At 33.1% G+C, this 17,288-nt stretch overlaps 1 protein-coding gene across 7 annotated transcripts in view; it reads right to left on the bottom strand.

Annotated features, from left to right (window-relative positions):
- SLC39A10 (solute carrier family 39 member 10) overlaps positions 1-17,288 on the bottom strand; it is a 120,250-nt gene that overhangs the window by 16,107 nt on the left and 86,855 nt on the right. For all 7 annotated transcript variants that reach the window (XM_014552479.2, XM_014552480.2, XM_032480143.1 and 4 more), the window contains 5 exons: positions 8,832-9,001; positions 6,740-6,928; positions 4,350-4,470; positions 2,751-3,119; positions 1,400-1,480 (listed from right to left, as the gene is read on the bottom strand). In XM_014552479.2, coding sequence (XP_014407965.1) covers positions 1,400-1,480; positions 2,751-3,119; positions 4,350-4,470; positions 6,740-6,928; positions 8,832-9,001 — 930 coding nt within the window. The remainder of the gene's footprint in view (positions 1-1,399; positions 1,481-2,750; positions 3,120-4,349; positions 4,471-6,739; positions 6,929-8,831; positions 9,002-17,288) is intronic.

Below are 17,288 nucleotides of genomic sequence, written 5' to 3' on the forward strand. Positions count from 1 at the left end.
GGTCGGCAAAAGCCTACGTGAAGGTCACTGAAAGTAAAACTAACGAACCTCAGCTTGTACTTTATATGTAAGGGAAGGGACTGAAAGACTGATTACATGAGCAAGTCACATCTAGTCACATAATAACATAGTCACATGGCAAGAAGATACGTCTGGCAATAGGTACGTGAGATACACTGGAACAAAATGAAACCAAAAGTATAAACACTCACTAAGGAAAACTGTCCAAGCAAAAGACAATGGAGGGTCTGGGTGAGGAATTATGGGGCATAAACAAGACATAAGACTATGCCCAAGGTTGACAAGGTAAACAAAACTGTAAGGAATCAAGCCCTAAAGAATAAGCACCAAGCAAGCACTAAGAGATTTTTCTACTTTATGTAAGCAGTTAATAACTTTCTAAGAAAATTATATAAAAAATTCTATTCAAAGTAAGCAAATAAATGTACTACCAATCAAGGCAATTAAACAAATAATAGACGTTTCAGCCAAATTTAAGAAAAATATTAAATTACAAAGAGCACATAAAGAAATTCCTTGGATAGTCAAAAAGATGGAGTTAGTTTTTTTCTTTCAAATTAACATCATCTCCATGTCACTCAAATTTTCTGTGTGAATGTATGTTCACATTTTTTCCTTCTGTTTCTCAATTTATAGAAGAAGGAAACCAGAACACATGAAGAGAATCTAAAAAACCACTGCTAGATCAATAAATGCCAACTAAAATAACAAAGAAATATCACTGTACATCTTAAAAATTGGCAAAAATTAGAAAGTTAATGCCAAGTGTTAGCCAGGATATGGATACACAGGCCCCCTCAGGTATTGCTGGTTAGAAAGTACATGGGTTTGGTCATTCTGCATAGTGACATGGTACTCTTAGGCATGAGTATTTTAGGACCTATCAATTCTATTCCCAGGTATATACCTAAAAGATGTCCTCACAAGAGTCTATAGCACCAGGTATACAGGTGTTCAGTGCACCATTATCTGCGGTGCAGAAAATTAAAGGACACATGGTGTTCCCAATACTAGGTGCTAAATACGTAAAAATGTGGTCAATGCATACCTCCAAGTACTGGGCAGAAACAACATATTAAATTAACTCATGGTAATCTGCTTAGAGTTTAAAAACGTAACGATTAGTATGATTAACATATGAAAGAGTGTGGGCTATGACGTAATATTGCTTACATAAAATAGAAACATATACATAAAAACAGTATACATTTTTGAGGAACACATTAAAAAATTATACAATAAATAAAAGAATGATGATACTTCATACTTGTCATCAGCCTTTTTTTATGTTTCAACATCTCTAAAAATTTAGAAGCATTTATAATTAATTTAGTCTTAGAGCTGACAAAATCTGTTTAAAATTCTAAGGTCATATTACCTAATTCATGTGGCAGTTCATGACAGAAGACAGCTATAGAGGTACTGATTCCTCCCGTCAATCCAGCACTGAAAGCTGCTCCTAAGGCGGGGAGGGAGGGAAAAAAAAATCAAGTGACATTTACTGATCTTCTGTTTTTAACTTTCATTAACAATGACAGGTGTGGCCTCTTCCGCCTATCTCTAAGTTAATTTCATAATGTCTGAGTGACTCACTAATCTCGCACATTATAGTTTTTGAACATATAGTGAGTGAGGTACAATAGGTGTGTGACAACCAGAGAAAGAGCTATTAAATGAAAGAAATATTCCCTATTGAATTAAATTCTCTATTTGTGTAGCCTTCTAACCCACTAATAGCTTTGAAGCAGTAACGGTTTTCAGTGTTTCAACCTTTGACTGGTAGTGAATTGCTCAATTAAGTCATATAAGTCTATAATTGCACGTGCTCTTGCATATTAGTATTTATAGGTATTTAAATTTCTAGTACTCTTATCCAAACTTTTCTGGGTCTAGAGCATAAATGGCATAAGTTATTATTTGTCTGATGGTCTTGAATAATGAAATCAGAGGTGCAAGTACATTTGATTCTACAAGTAAAATTCTGCATTGTTTTTTTTTTGGGGGGGTGCTACTTAGGTTTATTTATTTATGTTTAGAGAGAGTACTGGGGAGTGAACCCAGGACCTCTTGCGTGCTAAGCATGCACTCTACCATTGAGATATGCCCTCCCCCTTATTCTTTAAATTAACACTGACAGTCACTGTGGATTCAAAAATATGGTCTCTCTTGAAAGAAACCAAAGCCTATTTCTGAATAATTATTTAATAGAGTCTAGATCTCAAACAAAATTATGCATTGATCACATTTAATGTTCTCCTAAACAGGTAACATCAGTTTAGCAAGATTCTAATATAATATATTTGAATTTTGCATAATGGATTTTTACCATTGTAAAATTTTTCTTCAATTTTTCAAAAATGTAAAAAAAAATTCTAAACCCAAGATTGAAATTCATTTGTTCTCATTTAGGGATGTACATATGTATCTGAAAATAGGTTAACGTAGCTTTTTCAATATAGTGAATATACCTTCATTAAGAAATCAAGTTACTAAAGAAAGTATTATAGACATTTGTTTACATGTTCAAAGAAAAACCCACTGGAGTTACACCTTTATGCCCCCAAATAAACTTACTGAAAACATTAACACAGCCTTTGGAAAAGCTAAATGACAGGAATAACATATAGCAGCATATTTCGTTAAACTCCAAGATTAGTACTAAAATAGTGGAAGAAGGAAAATGGTCTTAAAGAACAACAAATTGTAACTCAAGTTTCAAGTCTACTTACCAATTGCTAAGCCATCACTGAAGTTATGGATGCCATCCCCCATGATTACCATCCATGCAATATTGGCTATTCCTGTTTCTTTCAGATCTGATCCAGAATGACAGGGACCATGGGAATGATGAGAATGTTTGTGGTGCCACTGATGATTATGCTTCCTCAGTACAGTTTTGCTCTCGTCATGGTGGTTATGTGCAGCGGCATGGAGATCATGCTCATGAATGGCATGTAATCCATCACTGTGAGAATGGTCCATGATTTTCTCCTCTTCTATACATAGGTAATTCTTAGGAGGGGATTCTTGTTGACCTTCTAAATCTGTCAGTTCAGTTTCATTAAGCCGATCTTCAGAAACAACTGAGTCATCAGTTCCTATATTTATAATAGCAAAGGACACGTTTTATCCACAAGTAAATGAATGCATATTTGCTCATTTAAACCCAGGCAAAACAGCAGTGTAATGGACATTTCCTAAGTGAACGTCTTAAAATTCCTCAGTAAATATATAAAAACAATTAAATAAATACACGTGTGCACACACACAAAACAAACAAGGGTTCTGAGAGTCCCAAAGATGAACCAGATGGTAAATGGAAGGGAACAGGAATCAACAGCAGGCAAGTGATGAGACAAACTGGCATGCATGAAGATACTGTGAAACTTAAGGAGCACATCGACAACAGCTGATGAAAATAAAAGGGTGGAACGTTAATGAGCATTTACAGGATGACAAAATAAATTCGTAATTTTTCAGAGAAAGAAGGAACTTTAAAGTTTATCTACTCTAATCTTATCATTTAAGAAAACAGACAAAATTTAAATCACTTGCATCCACTAATGCTCTACCTATCTGACAAAGGTCATAGCTAAAATGAAGTTCAAAACCCATGTAAGTGAAATCACCTGATACAGTTTCTTTTTTTTTTTTTAAATTAAGGTTGGTATCTCACCTAGTTTTCAAAAGCTATTTATTATGTAACAAAGATCCTAATGCTTCCCAACTTGAAGTCTCCAGTTAGCATCTAGGCTGCCCCTTTTCTGCAGAAAATCAATGGTACAATCAGGAGAAACACAAGTTCACAAAGAAAGGGGGAAAATTACATTTAAAAATTATTATGTTTCCCTGAAAATTGTAAGCTACCTCCTATATCTATGATGCAACAGAGCAGACAAATGGATGGGCAGAGGTTTTAAGTACAGAGATCATTCTCCTTTAAGTACAAAGGCTGATTCTCCTTTTCCCACGTGAAAACAGTCACATACGGAGGGCAAAGGGATTACTGTATTACCAAGAAATAAAACACTAATCTAAAGCCCTTTTTTTTTGTTTCACCATTTTTCCTGTACAGTAGTAAGTGCAATACATTCCTTGCCCTGTAATATAATTAACTAGTCCCACATTCTGGTATAAATAAGGCTGAAAATAACAAAAATGCTAACAAAGAAAATCACAATGAAGACACACATAAGGTAACAGAAGTTAGAAACTAATATTAAGAAGCCACAGAGAGAATAAATTTCAAACACCACAGGCATAATCTAGAAGCAGTATTTCAATTTTTATGTTTTAAAGGTTTCTCTTTAATCAGAACTGTTGTTTACCGGCAAGAGGTTTGAGCTGAAGCCAGTCAGCATCTGGTGTATTATTTAACTTATGATCTGAAAGCTTCCTTCCAATAGCTGATTCTTCTGTGTTCTGCTTCATAAACCATTTCTGTTTTCCCTGAAAAAAAAAAATCAGGTATTAGCATTAAATCTGTGGCCATAATCCGCAACAATATTCACTTGTTAGTATCTATGGGAATAAATGGTGATAACTTTATAAATTATTTAGAAAAAGAGTGAGAAAAAAATTTTTAGAAAGTTAAGCAAGGTGTCTAACCAGATGAAAAATCCACCTAATTATGCATGTTGTTGGGTTTTTTATCCCAAATACTCAACTAAAAGGGCCAATTCATCTACTTTCAAGTTAAGAGTAGGGTACACAGTACTATATTATTATATGCAACCCAAAAGAAATGTGAGAAATATATGTAATATGTCAATTTAATAACCTGTGGGAATTGGAAGTTCCAAAAAACAGAAGCTTATTCCTTTGAATTTCATTCTGTGTTTAACACAATCTCACATTTCCCTATCTGAGACATAATGGACAAAGATGAGTTAAAATCCCAAATTTGCAGTTTACTTCTGAGACTTAGACAAGTTTGTTAAATTTATTAAACCCAAGAATATTCATCTATAAAATGAAGACAAGATTTTTATGAGGATTAAATGAGGTAATGTATGAAAATAACCTATCAGTAACCAACTTAATTAACAGCTTTGCAATAAGGACAATTTTCTTTCTCATTTAATGTCCTCAATTACTAATAAATTCTAATTATTGTATTTCATTGTTTAGTTTGGGTTTTCCTATATTACCTCTTAATTGTCTGCTTTCTTCTTTTATCACTTTAACTACCACTAACAACTCTTCCAACTTAAATTTCTACTTCTAATCAATGTGAATTTAAAAGAGGAAATAATCAAGTACGTTAGAACAGTATGAAAGTAAAAGTCAGTGTTCTCTGAGAAACACTGGCAGAGCATTTCCTTGTTGGTTCTGCTTACAGGCTATGAACTATGTTTCAGATGTTTAAGTCTTCTAACTGCTTCATAAATAAGCTTGTTATGGCTAGTTAATTGTATAATAGATTATCCAAAGATGACCACCATCAATTTCTTCCCTCCCAGTATAAGCATTCTTCTCTGCCCATAAGGTGGTGGAGTCTACTCCTTGGCCCTGAATTTTAGCAGGCCTTTTAACCTGCTTTGACCAACAGACCACAACAAAAGTGATGCTGTGCCAGTTCTGGAACTAGTCTAAAAGAAGCCTGGCACCTTTTGCTTTTGCTTGGGGAAGCCAGACAGTATGCAATGAAGAAGCACAGTTTGGACTCTGAAGAGAGGCCGTGTGGAGTGATATCAAGTTGTAGACACAGAGTGAATCATTCTTGGACCTTCCAGCCCTGCACTGCCCAGGCCAACCCAGGTCTGCTGAGTTTCAGTGACTCACTCCAGCTGACACCGAGTGGAGCAAAATAACTGCCCAGCTGAGTCCTGCCTAAATTCCCGACAGAATTGAAAGAACTAATAAATTGTTATTATCAGCTATTAAGCTTTGGATTGTTCTGCTTCATAGCAATAGATAACAGAAACTGGGGAAACAGAAAATGTTCGAAAGGAAATAATATGGAGAAATCTTAAAGAGAAGAAATAGCAGGTTTAACATAAGTTAAGAAAAAAAAGAGGAAGGAGGAGGAGCCAATAACAGCACAAAAGTCAATGAGATGGACACAGGAAGTAAAACATCAGCTGGCATTTTGTTTAACTACTTTGGTTCTGATTGTCCATTTTCCTAAAAACTTGCCAAATCATTACCCTCAAAGTTCCAACTTGCTGAAACCAGTTGATATCTGGTGTATTATTTAACTTATATTTTGAAAGCTTCCAATAGTTGATTCTTCTATGCAATCAAATGTCTGTTTTACTCAAGCATCACTAATTCTCTTTCTTCAAAATATGCTATATACTTTTACATTTTAGATTACTTATTGTCCTATTTATCATCAAGAAGATGCACTATTTATCTACCCAAACTCCCTTCTTTGACATACATGAAGAATTCCTTACCATTACATTTAGAGTACCCTTCTGCAAAAAGTGTTCCTTTCAGTTTTCTACTTCCCACAATTTCAAATCTACCAAACAAACCAAAAAAACCCCCAAACCAGAAACAAAAATGCCATGTTTCGGAGACTCTATTCTCCTACATTAGTTTACTTGATTTACTTGATTACTAGTTTTCTTCATTTCATTGTATTTTCTTCCTACAAAGTCTCCTAAATCTAAATTCTTCCAACACCATAATTAAGAAAAAGTGTAAGGCCAGAAAGCAATGATTTTTGAGTTTTACACTTCAGAAATTAGACAATTAAAAAAGTACTTACTCTTTGCTGTTTGTAGTGCTTAAACATTCTAATGCAATGTTCAATGATAAATAACAGGTAAATGCCTCCTAGAGCGACAAGTCCTTTCAATACAGCATCATATTCTTCTAGAAACTTCTTCGATTCGTGTCCATGAGAATGTCCATGCCCATGTGCATGTTGATGACTATGATCATGTCCACCCTGAGACTATTAGTAAGAATAAGAAAAGCTTCTAAATGAGTAATTAAAATGCTATTTTGAAAATATAATCTCCTAGAAGACACAGAAATCCCCTAAATATTATCTCACTTAAATGTAAGTAGTCTTTCATTTAATTTTGCTAAACTCAGTGGCCTGGAAATTACTACATTTCATGGTAACTCTAAAACAAAGACTACAAACTCAGATGCCTATCTGGGTTAAGGTACATACTACAGTGAGAGAATCAAACCAGCAGTAAGGTTAGAGGGAACGATGGGTCCTCTGTAAACTGAAGTGAACATGACCCAGGTAAATGCCTTAATATTTAGTAAAACTAAAACAGACAAATTCACCAGCAAGTCACCATTTGTAACTTCCTGTAATGTAACTTTTTAAACTGATTATATTTTTATAATATTTTTCTTATAAATGATTTCAAAATAATAAAATGCTGTCTGTTGATACTGTTGAACATAAGGAAAGTGTATATATATGTTAAATTTTCTACATTTTAAATCTATAGCAAAAGTAAATATATGTACAGAAATGTATGTACAAAAAGTTCTTTTAAAACTGCAACATGTTCTACAATAATTAATCTTCAACAATGTAAAAATTAGACAACTGATCTTCAGTATTTTCCTTCCTGTAACATTTATTTGTATTTTTTTCTATTTACTAGTGGTCAACAGAAAAGCTTTCTAAACCTCTCAAAGAAGGAAAGACCATTACAAAAGGAATTAGCTTGACTTAATTAACACATCTTAAGAAAAAAAAAGTTAAACAGCACTTAAACATTATTCTCATTTCAACTGTTCTTATTAGGCCCAGTTCTGAAAGACTGTCGCTATGCCAGATGGCTGGTAGAAAGGGCAGGCAAGGCGTGTAAATAAAGGGGGAAATAAATAAATAATACAATAAATCAACTTAACAAAAATGCATATTCACATTCACAAAAATGCATTTTAACATTAATTTTTTTAAAGGCAATGTCATAATCGTCCTAGATCCTAGGTCTTGAATTCTCAACCAGTATAGGAGTGTAGAAGGGGGAGAGACATACACAACACACAAATACAATCCCGTCTCCCAAATAACTCCAGAAGAGAGGGGGTCAGAACTTAAAAAAGTAATCAAAACCATAATTTTGCATTTGGGGAAGAAAAGAGCCCCATTGTTTTCATAATTTGAAGTAAAAATACTAACACTGGATCAAACATTCTTAATTGGTGACAGATTTTAAAAGGTTGATAAGCAATAATTACATCTGGACATTGGACTAGGCGTGTGGGCTTATGATCGTATCATTAGAAGTGTTCCCAAATGGAAGAAAGTAAGCAGCACACCCGGTGAAGAAGATAAATGGTTCCGTGTGTAAAGAGCTAAACGTCCAAAATAGTTAACTGAGTATGTCCACCTATTCCTGCTCAAATAAAGATGCCTGTGGCACACTTGCCATATGCACAATCATTGTAAAACCCTTTATACATTTATTCTAATGGCTTTCTTGATATACCATAAGGATAAAAAGATAAATCACTCACTGACTTCTAAGTATTCACTTTCAGAACTGCTAATAGAGAACTGTTTAAGTTTCAGCTTTACTGAGGTACAACTGACAAAAAATTGTAAGATAGTTCAGGTGTGCATTGTGGTGGTTTGATATGTATACACTGTGACAGGTGAAGATTAAACTGATGCGACCAGGTTTTTTTGCTATTTTAAAGTCTAATGATTCAATGTACTTCAAAAACATTGCTTAATTCAAAACCGTGCAAATGGAAAAAGAAAAACTTCATCCTATAAGCAAAAAACAACAACAGAAATACTACATTAGTATGCTACAACTTGCTACTGAAGGACCCTTTTAGCTTAAATTTTTTTTTTAAAGATTCAAAAGGTTTCTTACATGAGGCAGTAGATGAAGAAGAGCATCTCCACTCATTGTTCCTACAGCTAGTGCAACAAGGAATGTGAGAAGGAATTTGAAGCATCCTTGGTTAATAATGGGAACCAAGATCACTCCTAGCAAGGAAAGCAGGCTAATGACAGTGATAGAAATGATACCACAAATCCATGCTGTAGAAAAGAAATAATCAACATTAGTATGACAATATACACCAAAAACACTCCAAAGAAGAATAAACATCAGACAAATGAGTCATGGAAGACTGATTATCTTACCCAAACTATGCTTTATAAGAAGCTTTGTATTTTGGCACTGCTGTATTTAAAAACAAAACAAATAACCATATAATCAACTTAAATACTTTAAAAAAGAATTAAGAAAGTCAGACGAAGTATACATAGTATCTTCAGTGGCCCACCTTATTAGAAACAGGGACTTAAAATGACTTAAGGCTATGATTCACTTATAATACAAATAAAATTTTACCAACGTCTAAAAGCAAAGCCACGGCAATGAAACTGTTTGGAGAATATAACTCTCCTGTGAGCATTAAGGAAGCCAAGCATCTAATGCCATAATCTATGTAAATCTTTCTAATACAAAGTTTAAGCAACTTAACATATCAGCCCCAAATAGAAATATAGTCACATAAGATGCAAAAGAAGCCTTATAACTGGTAGTGTTATTGTACTTCATTTCTTATTTTTACAAAGGATAATTCAGTACTATTTTTCTTGGTATCATCTCTTTTCCACACCCAATTCCAAACTCCCTTTCCTCCAATTTGGCTTCCTGTACAATTTTGCTATTACTACTTCTTTTTTTAATTTCACACTATAAAATTTTAACCGGATCAGAACACAAAAGAAATGTTTTCACAATATGACTCATGAAAAAGAGGTAGAATTCTATCCACATTTCTTTATTAGGCTATTCATAAGCAGTTAAGATACTAGCAATAAATACCAGTGGTTCAGGGGGTGGGGCATTTTCACCTAAAAGGAGAGATTACTTTCGGTTAATGGCCTAAAACAAAACAGAGATGTTTTAAGTTTAAAATTTGCTTATTTTAATATTTAGCTATAGAAAATTTCACTGAAGAGTGATACTTTGTAAAGGTTTAATCTAAAATGCTATTTTTCTAATCAAATCTAACAGGACTATAAATCTGCTGAAAGATTTTATATCAAGTCTTGTTATAAGCACATAAGGGAAAATGCATTTCTTCATCAAGATTAACATAATTTCCAAAAACAAAGAAAAGGATAGATTAAAAATATATAATTTTAATTGATCTGCTAAATGCTAAACTGTATTAACAAAACTGTTTATACATTGGACATTTCAGTCACAGTATCCAATAACATTAATGCTATAGCTAATTCTTGTTAGTTAAATTAGGTCATAGAGCAACAGGTCATCTATTACTAATGGAAGCTCTGTGGTTTATCCTTTATCTAACAGATAATTACTATGATATAAACATTGGGAATCCAAAGGGTCAAACGAAGATAAAAACACACAGCCAGAGACTAAATACAGTGGCACCAATCCTTTTCAAGGATTTATGGGCAATAAAGGAACAGGAACTCAGTTTCCAAGGAAACAGGATCAGGGAAAGATTCATTTAAAGGTAACACCCTGGTTAGTGGACCCAAAAAATAAAAAGGAGATTCCCCTGGCTGGGACTACAGAACACAGTCAACTGAGATAAAAAACCCCGTTTTAGAAAGAAAAATACAACATCAACTAGGTTTAAAGTTTGACTTAATAATGATAACCAAGTTACTTTATTATTTGTCCCCCATATACAGACATGAACAAATCAGTAAGTGGGAGAGTCTGAGGGAAAGGTTAGAGAAAAGTGGTCCTAGCTATACATGAAGTCAAGGAGCCAAAAAAGTTACTGGCCAACTAAACCAAAAAAGGTTTGTCAAAACTACTACTGCAGTTCTCTAGCTCCAATCATACTAGTTGGGGTGGGGGGTGAGAAACAGAAGGTACTGAAGCTGGTAATGAAAACATTAAACTGAAGATAAAATGTCTTGTCTATTAATACATAATTCTTCCTTTCCAAATATATTTTTCCTTAGTTGGGCAATAACCTAATCTAGAAGCAATTTATCTCAAAACAATCAATCTAAAAGTAGCTTAAACCAAGAATTTAGAGAAAACTGCATTAAGCTTGGAAAAGCCAGTAACTCCAAGATACTCTGTAGCAGGAAAAATAAAAACTGTATATATTCACTAATGTAAATATATACGGATGAGGATTGACAAAACTACAGACAAGACCCCAAATATACTAGACAAAATAAGCAAATTTGATAACTTCATAATTATCAGATTCTTATTAATCAGCATTTCACCAAAAAGGCACTGGAATTATTCACCAGACTTACCCAGTAAAAGTATTTCTTATTTTATTCCTATGTTCCAATGTCCAACAAAATTCATATAACTAGATTAAGCTACTAAATTAAAATCCATATTTGCCAGAATCTAGTTAAATAAATCTTGTTAACTTGATTTTTTTTCCCCTAGGGTTACATTATACTCTACACCTAGGAATATAAATTCATTCATTTCTGGATCTGCCTATGAAGACATCTGCAATAAATATTAAATTCCTAAATCATAATATAGAGGAAATACCATTAATTTGATACAGTAGACATTTGAGATGATTAACAACTTATACAATATAGCTTAACAAGCCACTAAAATATTAGCATTACAAGCATATTTTAAGATTTGAGCTTATGAGATTATGAAATTTAAGACCCTATTAAACCAACATATGTATATTCTTAAAAGCATATTTATAAAAATCTAATCACTAAAGAGTTGAAAAATGTGATTCTATTCCCTAATCATAAAATGAATCTGAAATTCATTCTATACCTGAAAATGAACATTATTCTAGGCAAATATTTCCTTTCTAAAATTCTCATCATATTAACTCCTGCTAAGGGTGTCTTGAATGTGAAAAAAAAGTCCAAGAGTATAAAGCCAGAAATATTTTGCAATGTTCTGCAATGATTTACAGTCTCAAATGGCCTTTAGTCAATTACTCAAAAACCAAGTTACCAAATAACAAATCAATCAAAATTAAATTCAGTGAAAATCAATTTGCCAATATGCTAACAAGTAAGCTATTATAATTGAAGACAAATCATTGGCAAACTGACATACATTAAATTAGACAAGTGTTTACACATGTAGTTGAGGGAGGGTTTGTGAGAAAGGGTGTTATTGAGTTAATTTGTGCACTACTAGGTACCTGTCAAATATTATACACTCTCGGGTACAATATCTTTATGTATCGGCTCTGATAATTGTATCTTTCTTATCCACCTGAGAAAGTGAATCTATCTGTAAACTAAGAAAAGAAATGGCTGAAGGGGAGAAGCCCACTGTGTAATTAGAAAATCTCTGGCATTTGTTGTATTTGGCATCTGAAACTCAGAAAATATAAGAAAATATCATAATCCCACAAAGATGAAAGCCTTACATAAATCAATCTAGGGTCATAGTATTGCCCCACTTCAAGGGCACCATTCTCATTGTATCTCTGAATGAATGCCATTACTCACAGTATAACGTGAATGATACCATTTGGAGTTATTCAACGAAATGGTATTACATTGAGCTTGGATAATTCCTCTCCAAAAAGAGTTGATACACGCACACATATTTTTAAAAAATAATCGAGTGCTTCTGGTTTATTGGTTATGTAGTAAAGTGGCTATCAAGAAATTGGTTATTGAGCAACAACGAAAAACCAAGAATCAGAAAAAGACTTTGCTCTTAGATTAAAATTAAATAATCTGTATATGACTGTGAACTTAACTTCTTAAAAGAATTGTCCCATTTTTCCAACTAAAGAAAATATGTGTAATATGCTTGTTACTTCAAAAGATTTTTCAAATTGGTATTTTTTTAACTGAAGTATAGTCAGTTTATAATGTTGCATCAATTTCTGGTGTACAGCATACTGTTTCAGTTATACATATACATACATATATTCATTTTCATACTTTTTCATTATAGGTTACTATAAGATTGAATATAGTTCCCTGTAGTACACAGAAAAAAAACCTGTTGTTTATTTTATATACAGTAGTTAGTCTCTGCAAATCTCAAACTCCCAATTTATGCCTTCCCACTCCCTTCCCCCTCTGGTAACCATGTTTGTTTTCTATGTCTGTGAGTCTGTTTCTGTTTTGTAAATAAGCTCGTTTGTGCCTTTTTTTTTTTTTAAGATTCCTCATATGAGCGATATCATATGGTATTTTTCTTTCTCTTTCTGGCTAACTTCACTTAGAATGACAGTCTCCAGGCCTTTCCATGTTGCTGCAAATGGCATTATTTTATTCCTTTTTATGGCTGAGTAGTATTCCACTGTATAGCTATACCACACTTTTCTTTATCCAGGCATCTGTCGATGGACATTTAGGTTGTTTCCATGTCTTGGCTATTGTAAACAGTGCTGCTGTGGACATTGGGGTGAATGTATTTTTTGAATTAGAGTTCTCTCTGGATATATGCCCAGGAGTGGGATTGCTGGATCATATGGTAAGTCTATTTCTAGTCTTTTGAGGAATCTCCATACTGTTTTCCATAATGGCTGCATCAAAGTATATTTCTACCAACAGTGTTGGAGGGTTCCCTTTTCTCCACACCCTCTCCAGAATTTGTTGTTTGTAACCCTTTTAATGATTGCCATTCTGACTGGTGTGAGATTTGATCTGCTGCGGCTGACAAGGGCTTAATTTCCAGAATATATAAACAGTTCATACAACTAATAAAAAAAAAAAACCCAATCCAAAAATGGGCAGAAGATCTAAACAAACAATTCTCCAATGAAGACATACAAATGGCCAACAGGCACATGAAAAAATGCTCAATATCACTAATTATCAAATTGATTTTTAAAAATAATGAATTCCAGGACTAAAAAGGATTCTATAACTTCTAATAACATTTTTTATATATAAAACATAGACAGTACAATTGGGACTATTATAACATAGTTTAATTACTCCTCTGTGTATACACTGCCTTGATTGACAGAGTCGGAATTTTTTTTAAAATTTTTTTCAGAGGCCAACTGTTCTGCCCTTTTAAAAAAAACATTTCAAAAAAATTCCTTGCTCACTTGTAGCTATTTGAACAAGCAACATACTAGCTAACATCATATCATATAGCTAGAAAGGACATTAATAATCTACATTAGTATTTCTCAAACCGTGTTCATCTAATTCTGAGATAAGTAGCATTCCAAAGGGAAAGAGGGGAGAATTTAATAATTAAAGAGATTTGGTAATGCTGGGTTAAACAAGTTCCCTCAGAGCCTCTAACAGTTTAATAAGCAACATGAATCTCTGCAAGCGGAACACAATATAAAGCATTTTCCTAACTTACTTGATTATGGAATCTACTGGTATATCTCACTGAGCCAGTATCTTGAAGAACACAATAATGTAGACCAATGTCTTTCTACTTAACAGATCTGCATACTGAAGCAGAGATGTTAAATGCTAAATAATACTTCACATCTACTAGGATGGCTGTGAAAAAAAAAAAATGAAAAACACACGCTGGCAAAGATGTGGAGAAAATGGAATCCCCTTATGTTGCTGGTGGGAACACAAAATGGTGCAGCCACTGTAGAAAAGATTTGTAGTTCCCCCAAAAAGCTAAACAGAATCACCATATGACCCAGGAACTCCACTCATAGGTCTATATACGTCAAATAATTGAAAGCTAAGACTCAGATCCTTGTATGCCCATGTTCATTACAGCATTATTCACAATAGCCAAGTATCCATCAATGAATGAATGTATTAACAAAATGTAGTATAACTTGCAATGGAGAATATTCAACCACAAAAAGGAATTAAGTTCTGATACATGCTACAACATAGATGAACCCTGAAAACATGCTGAGTGAAATAAATCAGACACAAAAAGACAAATGTATGATTTCACTTATAGGAATGATCTAGAAGAGTTAAATTCATAGAGACAAAAGGAATTTGGGGCTGGGGTAAGGAGAAAATGAGGAGCTGCTGCTTAATGGTTACACAGTTTCAATCTGGGGTGATAAAAAAAGTTTTAAAAGTAGTGTGATGGTTGCACAACATTGTGAATGTAATGCACACTAATTTGCACACTTCAATGGTTAAAATGGCAAACTTTATGTTATATAAATTTTATCATAATAAAAAAGTTACATAGCTAGCTAAAATGGCAAAGTCAAAACTAAACCCAAAGTCCTCTCTTAATCCGTTGTTTTCTCCAGTAAATCATAGTATTTTCAGGGAATTCTTGGCCAAGTGATTTATTTATCACTTATGTATTTACCTCATAGAGGTGGCTTCACATAAAAGAGGATCTATAAGAAAAATAAGTATAATTAAAAATGAAAGTAAGAATACTAACTTTATTAATTCAAATGGCAATCACTTTCAAATTTTGAGCTAATTAGGATAGAGGGAGAGGGACAAATGATTACTTCAAAACAAACTTGTAACTATATAAAATTATCAGAATATACATATACTTATTTCTATGCCATCAAAAATATATGTATGAGTAAGATTAATTAAAGTATTTATATCCTATCTAACATGAATTGTTACTTATTTTTGCCAGTGCCAAGAAATAAAAAGGTAAAGAACTAGATTTCCCATTTCAGATAAATCAGAAGTTTCTCGAATATTTTCTATAGATTACAAATATTCTACCACAATTGTTTCATTAGCAAAACAGTCCTATTATTCCCATAAGTATATGTTTTTATAGACATTTTCTTATGCTGATTTATTGTAAATTTTTAACAATAATTTTAGCTTCCTAGCACTAAAAATTTAAGTAATAGTCATTCTCTTAACAACTTATAAACATTCTTCAAGGAAAATTACAATCCTTTGACCTTTGAGAAGTAAAGTTGTTCTGAATTTGTTGAACTTGAAATACCTTCCTAAGCTATTTAAATACATACTTACTTTTAGAATTAGTAACATTTACATTTAAAGCTCACAGAAAATCTATCACAATTTCCTAGTGTAGAAAAAAGCAATTCAGGTAATAAAATTACTCTGATTTCTAACCAAATTATTGTGCTTTTTCAATCACAATTTGTTTAGTATAAAGCCCAAACCCAAAATAACAATAAACAACAAACAATAAAAGGCATCTCTTATAAAACTTATACCAAACACTATTCAAACTATTAAATACAACTAGCAAATGTTTTCTTTATCTGTACCCAAGATACCATATGCAATAAAAAAATGCTAAATGTCTGAAACAAGCTTCACTTATTCTGCAAATTAGGTTGCTTAAAACGTTAAAGGTCTTCAAGCTTAGTTATTCACCAACTCCCTTTCTCATTATCTAGAGAGAAAATGCATTCTTTTAAAAAGAAGCGCTCATCTGTGGAAGCTTTCTAATTAACTTGGTTCAAAGCATGTGCAAGATGGCAGTTTTCTACACTGTTTCAGCATTTTAATTGGCAGAAAATGCTTAGCGGCCTATTCACAACCCCCCTTGGTAATTAAACTAGGGTCAACTCTATAACTAAACGAGCCAATCTTGTGAAACAAACGATTTCTACCAAACACAGTATATAGCATATTTGGTTTACAGCAGTCTATGAACAGTTAATGAGGTAGTAGCTGTGTCACTATGGGAGATTTATACAGAACAAGTTAACCTTTCTTAATGGCGCAGCAGTCATTAAAAATAATTACTAGCAGGGCATTCTCTCTAACAATTATTAACATCTATCAGGACATAATTAATTCAAGCTTTACTTCTGACAATGCTAATAACCACCTGCAAACCACTAATCAATATTCACTATTAGTAATGCATTTGTTTTCAAAGCAAGTACAATTTCCTCTAAGGCTGTTTAGATTGAATAAACTGTAATTTTCAGTATTACTATAGTCAAGCATCCGTCAATAGCATTGTTAAAATATACAGATTATGTCAGTATCACAACATAAGACAACTGTCATAATCCACAGCTGATGTGAAAACAATGAATGAGTTTTTTCAAAGTCTTAAAAACAGAAAAGGCTTAGTTCTAACTCTAGATGCTACAATCTTGTCAGTCTACCTTTTTTCCCTGTAAAGAACAAATACATTTTATTTTTAATTAAGTTAATAATCTTAGACCTAGCTGCCCCTTTTCTCCTACCACAGTGAGAATTTATAAGCACCTGAGAGAGACTGTAGCTCTCAAGGTGTTTACTCATCTAGAAAGATCAATGAGCATGAAGCCTGGAAAGGGAAGATATTTCATCTAACCAAAGTTCAGAATTCAAGTCTAGTGTCTGGACTCACTTTCTCCCTCTTTACAGATCTCACCAGACTGAAGCCAGCTTTTCTACCAGAAGATTACTCTTGGATTTTTTTTTTTTTTAATGCCTGATCTATACAATA

This window comes from Camelus ferus, chromosome 5 (assembly GCF_009834535.1).
Source record: "Camelus ferus isolate YT-003-E chromosome 5, BCGSAC_Cfer_1.0, whole genome shotgun sequence".
Classification (NCBI taxonomy): domain Eukaryota; kingdom Metazoa; phylum Chordata; class Mammalia; order Artiodactyla; family Camelidae; genus Camelus; species Camelus ferus.